Source organism: Papio anubis, chromosome 15 (genome assembly GCF_008728515.1).
Source record: "Papio anubis isolate 15944 chromosome 15, Panubis1.0, whole genome shotgun sequence".
Taxonomy (NCBI): domain Eukaryota; kingdom Metazoa; phylum Chordata; class Mammalia; order Primates; family Cercopithecidae; genus Papio; species Papio anubis.
The window spans coordinates 47,945,826-47,955,742 of NC_044990.1; the positions used below are offsets into that span (position 1 = coordinate 47,945,826).

A 9,917-nucleotide genomic window follows, 5' to 3' on the forward strand; every position below is an offset into this window, starting at 1 on the left:
AATGTACTTACTTGCCATTCAATGCTGCTACACCAACTGTGCTCCGAGCAATTGACATACTAGCTACAAATGTCCATTGTTGACTCTGTGGATCCCACCTTTCCACTGTATTCAGATAGCTCCAGCCATCATGGCCCCCCACAGCATAAATAGGGCCTTCAAGTACTGTTACACCTAAAACATTACATAAAAGACTGTTATGACTATAGTTAATATCATATTGAACATTTAAAAATCTGTTAAGTGGGTAGATCTCCTGTTATGTGTCCCTAATACCATAAACTTAAAAAATAAAATAAAATTTGAATAGATTTATTTCACAATGAGATTTTAAAAATTAAAGCAACAGTACAAAACTATGAATTCATTCAGCATAGACTTCAGTTGTTAAAGAACTATTGTAATCTCATAGAAACTACCTACCATTAATTGAATCATTCCATTAAAGTGAAAACAAAATTAGGAGCCAAAAATAAGTATTATGACCTAGATGCTTTATAAAATAATACTAATTCCCATGTTTATGACCATATGAAGAAACGGATACTAAAAATCAAAGGTAAGATGTTTTGGGCCTCTACTTTTAAAGAACATTTTTACACTGCTATTTAAAATACTTTGTTACTTACAACAATGTTACCTTAAAGCAATGTAATATTTCCAGTTTGAATTTCAGAATAGTATTCTCTGTGCTTTGGCTTCCCAAAATTAAGTTAAAATAAACTTATATAAAGCTTAGAAAATATGACATCTTTCATATTATTAGCTAAAATTACTAAATACAAGCAATTAAAACAAATACAATTAATAGAGAGCCATCCATGGGAAGATACATACAACTAGTACTCATTGCTTTTCTAGTAAACTCATATCTTCATAAATAAATTTTCTTAAATGCTCAACAGTTGCTAACTATTTAAATATCATGTTAATATTGATTGATGTGCTCTCTTTAGCTGTTGAGAAATTCTGATGAATATTTCCTAAAAGGGCACAATTTGAGGCTGATTATAAAGAAGTCTGAAGCATCTGTGATTTTTACCCTACTACCAAGCTGACAAATTAGACTGCCACAAATTTATGCATATTGATTAAGACATGACTCCTGGATCAAAGAAGAAATACAGTTTATTACTCATAGCAACAGCAATAGTCAGAGTATCAACAATTTTTGTTTCTGCTGCTGGTTCCCCAAGCCCCAATTCCCATAGGGTGATCCAAAGAAGGTAATCAACATGGCCTTAATGTTTCCCTTCTCTTGATCAAACTTTAGACAGTTTCTTCCTGTGTCTAGGCCCTGGCTTCATTTTCCTTAGAGCATTTACTTTAGAAAACTTATAACTGTAAATTATTTCTCTGCTTCTTTTAGATGTAAACCTTTGATAAAACCCCTTGCCAGTTTCACAACCCAGGACTGTCTTTCTCAAGGACTTGGGAGCTGCTGTTCCTTTGAAATGTAGTCGTTAAGGTATTCTATCTCCCAGACTCCTGAAAGTATAGGAGCCTAACTTCAGTTGGTACCTTGCCACAAGCTATAAAACTACCTTTTGAAATAAAGATAGAAGAAAGTTGACTGTTCCTTTGAATAAGGCCAATTAGCAAACACAGATTACCTATGGTATGATCCACCTACCCAACCTAGTTCCCAAAAACTCTACCACCTTTATTTTAGAAGAGTGTAGTTCAGTCAGTTTTGTCCTCTCTTCCTTATTGCAAGCCTTCAATAAAATATGTCTTGCCTGTTTACAATTGCCTCATACAATTTTTGCTTTGAAAAGGGCTAATTGAAACCTGTACATGCAGTAGATTGTATTATGGAAAAGAACTATAATTTATAATGGCCAATAAACACGCAAACTCATTGCTCTGGAAGGAGATATTATCTTTATGCTTTTAAGCATGACTGCATTTTATTTTAGAGACAGGAAATATCTCTCTGTTCTTAGTCTTTCTGTTAAAACAACCTCCTTTTAAATATATTCCGGAACAAAGGGCACTCAATAACTTGACTTTAAAGACGTGCAGAAATATGAGAGACCCATGAAGAACTGTCTCCCAAAACTGATGTAAAAATAAAATGACAACTCATTTATTCATTCATTCATTTAACTATTATTCATTGAATGACTTTTATGTGTCAGGAATTATTATTGGCACTTGAGGACACAGTGATGAATTAGGCAGACAAAGTATCTGCCCACAGCGAGCTCCTATAGCAGTCAATGAATCAACTAAAATGGAATAAGTGCATTATTCCCAATAAGTAAGCATGTTTCACACATATTACACAATTATACAAGTATAATTTAATAAAAAATGTAGCCAAATAACATTAAAAATGTTCTACAACACACATTCAACTTAGGGATGTTATTTTACACAATCCTTTGCACATAGAGGGATCGTGTTTTGAGTGCAGGCATAGTTAAAATTAAAAAGCACAAACTTCAAATCTTATTCTTTCATTAGGTAGGAAATGGGGATTAGAAAGGATGCATAAATGTGAAGGTTGAGGTTATTTCAAAAGGAGATGATATATCTCATAGGCCTTTTAGATAGTTATAGGTAGATACACGTATCAACAATAATTAACTACATGGAGATTAAAGTGAAAACATCAGTGAAGTTGTCAAAGAGATGCTGAAATCAACTTTTTACTGAGCACCAATTAGATACAGAGTAGACTTTAGGATAGGTTGTGTGCCTTAGATTGGGTAGAAAATATTTTGATTGATTTATGCTTTTCTGGAGAATATGATATCTATCTGAAAGGACCAGATCACTAGGATAATTTAATAAAGTTAATAAATTTAAATTTTGTTGTAAGAGCAATGGAAAATCACCGACATGTTTCATAATAGGGATGTGACTGCTATGACAAATTTATTCTGGATGTTTTATAGCAAATTGATTGGAGTCAGGTTAGGTTAGGTGGCAGTCAGGAGATGATTAGAAGAAAATTTCAGAAATTCAAAAAGTAGAAGGTAGTAGATTGAATTAACAGGTTTCAGTTTAAACAGAGAAAAGTGAAAATATTTGAAATATATTCTGGGAGTATTGCTGTTCAAATTTATTAACAGAATGCATAGGGGTGTATGAATGGAAAGGACAAATCAGGGCCAGACATGGTGGCTCACGCCAGTAATCCCTACACTTTAGGAGGCAGAAGTGGGCAAATCACTTGAGGTCAGGAGTTCAAGACCAGCCTGGCCAACAAGGTGAAACCTCATCTCTACTAAAAATACAAAAATTAGCTGAACCAAGATTGCTCCACTACACTTCAGCCTGGGCAACAGAGTGAGACTTTGTCTCAGAAAAAAACAAAAACAAAAACAACAACAACAAACAGAAGAAAGATTAAATTAGAGATAAATAAATTGGTTAAACAATTGAGAAGTTTAAAGGGTAGAAAAATTTGAAAATTATTTTTGGGGAACATTTGAGAACTCCATTTTGGATGTATCATGTTTAAAGGGACTATTATACATTTAAATGGGGCAAATAAATAGGCAGTTAAATATACATGCCTACAGTTCAAGACAGTGTTAGAGGTATATGTAAAAATTTTGGAGTTATCAACTGTTATATGGCTTTTAAAATCATAATCCTAGATATAATCAGGTAGGAAGATAGTATGAAGAGAGAATGTAACAGAGACCATAATCTAGCTTTAACTAGCTGTAGTATTGGTTACATGAAGATAAAACAAAAAAGATAGAGAAGAAATGGCCAGATAGGTGAGAGGAAAATCAGAAGGTTTTGGTATTTGGAAAGTAAGAGTGGAGAAAGTTTCTAGGAGGATGGGCTAATCATTGGCTTTCATATTTCTGACCAAGTGCATATTTATATAGGATTTAAAAATAGGTTCTGCACATGGTTTAATCCATTCTGGTTACTACTAAGTTATATATCCTACAAATATCATCCATATGTGCCTTGTTTTTCTTAATTGCTGGAGGTTACTTGGCCTTATAAAAATGCTTCACCGAAAGTATAATATATATATATATGTATATTACATTAATATATAATATATAAATATATATTAAATTACCTTGTATATATAATGAAAACCTTGTAAGTGTTCAGTTTGATGGTATTTTATTACAAGAATGTCACTGTATACCTACCGACTATCACTTCCACTCCAAAACCTCTCATGCAACTTCCCAGTCAGTATACCTCCCAAAAGGTAACAATAATTTTTGAATTAATTCCTCATATAAGAAGTTTTTCCTGATTTGAACTTATAAATTAATATAATTTTTTAAAAAAATTCCTTTAAAGTTGTATCTGTGACATTTTTATTCAGAAATTAGGTGAGATAGTAACATTTTTAAATTACATATATTATTACACTGTATAGTTATGACACTTTTATAGCTCCATGCTATTGTTGATGAAAATTTGCATGGTTTCCAGTTCTAATATTTTAAAAATAAAGCTGCAATGTACAATTTTTTTGATGCACATATGAATTCACTTTACCTAGATGTAAAATGTCTGGGTCATAGAATATACTTACATTGAAATTGAGTCAATGTATCAAGAAGTTTTCTAGCTTTTTTTTTTTTAACAGATTTTTATTTCCCTCAGTAAAGGAGAGGAACCCCGTTTTCTGATAACCTCTCATAACTTGTCACCGTGAAACATTTTAATTTTAGTCATTCTGATGAGTGAGTAATTGTATCTCATCATTCTGTTAGTTTGCACCAAGCTGATGACTGATAAAACTAGGCATTTTTTCATGTGATTTTTAGCCACTTGAATATCCCTTTCTGTGAAAGTCTGTTAAAAACCTCTTCATTTTTAATTGGATATCTCTTATTAATTACATCATCTTATCAATTTGTAGCAGTTCTTGTAATCAATTTTAAATATTATGGCTATAAATTCTTTGTTAATTTTAAAAATAAAATTAATAATAAAATTTAACATTGGTGGAATTGATATCCAAAAATATAAAAATGGACCATGGCCAATACACAAAAGTCAATCTAGATGGACCATAGAATTAAATATAAAAATTAAAACATAGTCTTTTCAGAATATAATGGACAAGCATAACTAAAATAGATAAGCATAGCAGTGTCTTTTGAGGAAGACAAATATTTCTCAAACAGAACATGAAAAATGGTTGTTCTAAATTTTAAAATATTATAAATATAAAAATTAATATCCCTTTGGTATTCCATACGAATTGTTTTTGCAATTTTCCCAATTTTCCCCCAAAATACTGATAAAATCTTGATTGAGATGGTATTGAATATATAACATTTTTTAGATAATTAATATCTTTACAACATTGTGTCTTCTAATCAGAACATGGTATATAACTTCATTTTATTAAGATTTTAACTTCCTGAGTAATGTTTGTTTGAAACTTTTATTATAACATTTTATATCTATTACTGAAATGATCACTTTACATTTGATTTACTTATGCTATTGCAATTGGCATTTTTTTTTATTTTTTATTTGTTCCATCAATAAATAAAAAGAAAATAGTTTTTTATGTATTGACTATATCCAGTAGCCTTGTGAAATATTTATAAATAATTGTCGCAATAATCCACATATTTTTTGTATTTTCTATATAAACAATTATGTCATTCCAGAATAATGCCAGTTGTATTTCTTTCAATATACTTACTATACATCGTAGTTCTCTATTTTGCTTTATTTCAATTACATTATATTCAATGACATTTATTTCAATGACATATATTTGACATTTAAAATTCTTCTTGCTGAATTGATTATTTTAAGTTGTCAAATATTTCCTTTTTTCCAGTAATGCATATTGCTCTAAAGTTTAGTGTAATTAATTAATGTACTAATTAATTACCTTAATTAATTTAATAATCAGCAACACTAAGAATTAGATAAATTCTAATTCATCTAATTAATCAGCTACACTAAGGTTCTTTCGGTTCCAATATGCTAATCTTTGACTTTGGTTATTTAATGTATTTATACTCAATGTAATAATTGATTTGATTAGATACAATTTTAATATTTTCTTCTTTCATCAACTTTTTTCTCATTTTCTTTCTCCAATATTTTTGTTGCTCTTATTGTTCTATGAGTAAGATATTTCATTTTTTTCCTTTTCCTCATGTGTCACCTTATTGTTGAGAGAACACATATAATTCAGTTTGTCAAAGAGGTAGTAAGATTATCACATAAGGCTCCCACAAATGAGAGGCCACATTGCATAACCAAGATTTGCTAATAATATCAACTAAAAAAGGTATTCTGAAGCATATGAAAAACCGATAGATGTCTAGGACTTTTCTACCTAGTGATTTCCTTCCTTTCTTTCCAGGATCTTGACACATTGTGTGAGCCTTCATAAAAGGGCTAAATTCTAATTGATGCCTCTGTCATTCAGAGACTGTAGCTAGCCCTAGATGCCAGATTTCAGTTTGACTTTTTGACTGAAGAAGGAAGAAATAAATAAATTTCTCCAGAAATGCATGGAGAAAGTAGAAACAAATGTTGAGTCAACCTTTGTACTCTTCTCACCCCTTTCACATCCTGTTCTCAAGTCTAGGCTTCCTTAGTTTCTCTCTGATGACTTCAAGAATTTGATTTGTGTGTTTTATTTAGCTTTTAAAGTTATACATATTAGGAAGCTTACTCAGATAGCAGATACTCCATCAAGGCCAGAAGTTAAATTTGTGAGTTAGCTTTTAACTTTATTTTTAATGTAAACATTTAATAATGTAATATAATCAACTGTATTGATTGTCATTAATGTTTTAGTCTTTGTTTATATGTCAGTAAGAGTTTCCTCTACAGCTACCATTTATATAGGCAGGTTTCTATTTCTGTCTATATTGTAATTTATTTACTTTAAACTGGGGACAACTAGAATAATTATCTCATGGTGTTATGATGAAGATAATAATAATTAATATGTAAAACACTTAAAACAGAATCTGATTCATTGCAGTCACTCAATTTTTGCAAACCATTGTAATTGATATTGCTGTCTTCATACTCAAGCCTCAGGGACAATATAAAATGGAAATTCATGAAAGGCAATATATAAAGATCCTATAAGCATATAAAAATGTTCAATAGAGTTAGTAAGTAGAATAACCAGTATATTAAAATAAAATATCTTTAGGAGAAAGTTTTAGCCAGCCAAAAAAGTTTAAAACATGACAATATCAAATGTTGCTAAGAACATTAGGAATTGAGAAGTCTTCTATATTGCTGATGAATTGAAACTTAGGAACACAATTATGAAGATAAATTTAACTATCCTTAGTGAAAATATTGTAATCTAGCTTTTACAGAAATATGAAATATTTTGTAATTAAAAATATATTACTATACACAGCAAAATACACTAAATGCAAAGACTAGCGAATATTTAATATAATAAGCAAAGGAACATTTACATTATCCATTAATCTTTCAACACAGGTATCTATCCTTTGCTTTAAATACTAGAAAGTTTACCATCTCTCTACTGGAGATGCAATAGAGCCTATATTCTAGAGGAGAATATAGACAATAAACATACAAATACTGAAGGATTTTATGTATTACTATCCTTTAATTAACCAAGTTATTGCCTGTGAGACTATCAGAGGTGGGGACAGAGAAAAATGCCAATGAGTTCTAGTTTAGGAGTCTACCTTCTTGGGCCCTAATCCCAATCCATTATTACCACTTGTATTAGTCCATTTTCATGCTGCTGATAAAGACATACCTGATACTGGGAAGAAAAAGAGGTTTAATCTGACTTACAGTTGCACACGGCTGGGGAGGCCTCAGAATCATGGCGGGAGGTGAAAGGCACTTCTTACATGGTGGCAGCAAGAGAAAATAAGGAAAACTCAAAAGCAGAAACCTCTGATAAAACCATTGGATTTCGTGAGACTTATTCACTACCATGAGAACAACATGGGGGAAATCACCCCCATGATTCAAATTATCTCCCCCGGGTCCCTCCCACAACACATGGGAATTATAGGAGTACAATTCAAGATGAGATTTGGGTGGGGACACAGAGCCAAACCATATCACCACCAGTATGACATCAGAGAAAGAGATTTAAATGTTTTGAGTCCTAGTATCCTCATCCTTAAAGAGTATATAACTCATAGCATTTGTATGAAGATTAAATAGAAAATGCATATAACAGTGCTTGGCAAATGATAAAGTTTTAGTACATTTTAGTTGTTATATAAATCAAATGGTCAGGATGGTCTGTCTTAGGGGTGGTCACTGAACCTAAGAAATTAAGAATTGCAAGCAGAATGATAGAGCAAGTGTGAAATATGTCATTACTCTCAAAACTTAAATTCCTCTCCCAAACATCTCTAACTATAATTAAATTAAATTGTTTAGAAAGTAACATGTTCCCAGGATTGTTTATTTTAAATATCTGTGTTTTGAAAGTATCCCTGTTTTCCTGGAAAATATTCATACTTTACGCTTCCACTTCTAAAGGAATATATTCTTGCCACAATATTTTCAAACTCTAGGTGCCTTATTATGTGATTCTCATATTTCTTGCAGCTGTGATGATTTCCTTGCAGAATGGGCTCATTAAGGAGGGTGAATAGTTGGACTAGAATAATTTCAAAATCAAAATGATATATTCAACTACTTCCTAATGGTTACTAAAAATATCTTTACAGATGCAGCAAGGTTATGAGTTTAAAAATATTTTTCTGTGTTATGTTAAGTATCAATATTAAAACTGCATTCTAAAAATAATTATCTAATAGAAAGAAGAGAAACATCTAAAGTCACTTTTCATACAACTCAAGCTTAATAATTACATGATGACTTCTGATAATTTTTAAAATATCTTTTAGATGTTTTATGTTGCAAAAATGTACCTTTTCCAGCACATATGTTTACTTATAATTTTTGGACTGTAGCTTCTTGCATATATTCCCCTTGAGAATTCTGCAGCAAAATATTTACCAGAATTTTTCTATATATATTTTTAAGATAGTTTATTGAAATAAACAATTTTCATGTAACATGGCACAAGTTAAAATCAAATAACTTCCCATATGGGTTATAGAACACATAGCTATATCCGATGAAGATGTTGGCCTTTGAATATGGAGAATGAATTGAGGAAGATAATCTGTCTATACAGATCATTCCCCATAATGCTGTCAAGTTTTAGCAAAAGGTAGCCATTCATAATTTCTCTGAAACTAATTGTTATTTCTGTAACAATTCACCCAATTAATTTGTTCTCCTGAAAAAGAAATTGTTATTTTTCTTTACGCTTGTTAATATTATCCATTCAGAATATTGCTAAATCTATTCTAAGCTATAAACTGTTTCAATAAAAAAGGGTTTTAATAATGCAAAATAATAACAACGAAAAGCTAATTTTTAATATTGCTTTACTGTTTGCCTGTTAGCCATTAATTGTATCTTAATTTGAAAAGCATTAGCCTGTAAAATGTATTTCTTTTTGTCTAGGTAGAATATATTTATTTTAAATTAATAATAATGTATTTAAATTTATTTTGATTTCATCATTATGTTAAATTACTAAATTATTATTCATCATATTAGTCACAAAATATATCTAAATCACCAGCGGCTTCATAATATATATATGACCTTCCAGGTATAACTTATTTTAAATCTTCCTTTCAAAATTATTTGTAAAAATCCTCATCAGGTATAAAGTATCACCCAGTAAATATGTATAATCAGTGATTAGGGTGACTGAATTCCAATGCTCTCAAATAGTTTTACTTCAGAAACAAGAAATAATTAAGTACTAGTTCATAAAATTGAACACTTTAGTGTTTTTCTGTGCAAGGAATTAAACAAAATAACTTGCATATTAAGAAAAGAAGAGGAGGGCGGAGCAAGATGGCCGAATAGGAACAGCTCCAGTCTCCAACTCCCAGCGCCAGCGA

General features: G+C 30.7%; 1 protein-coding gene across 1 annotated transcript in view; it reads right to left on the reverse strand.

The window, feature by feature from the left end:
• LOC101015833 (kelch-like protein 1) overlaps window positions 1-9,917 on the reverse strand; it is a 136,265-nt gene that overhangs the window by 41,129 nt on the left and 85,219 nt on the right. Inside the window, exon 3 of the mRNA XM_031655881.1 lies at window positions 12-174. Within this exon, the coding sequence (XP_031511741.1) occupies window positions 12-174 (163 nt within the window). The remainder of the gene's footprint in view (window positions 1-11; window positions 175-9,917) is intronic.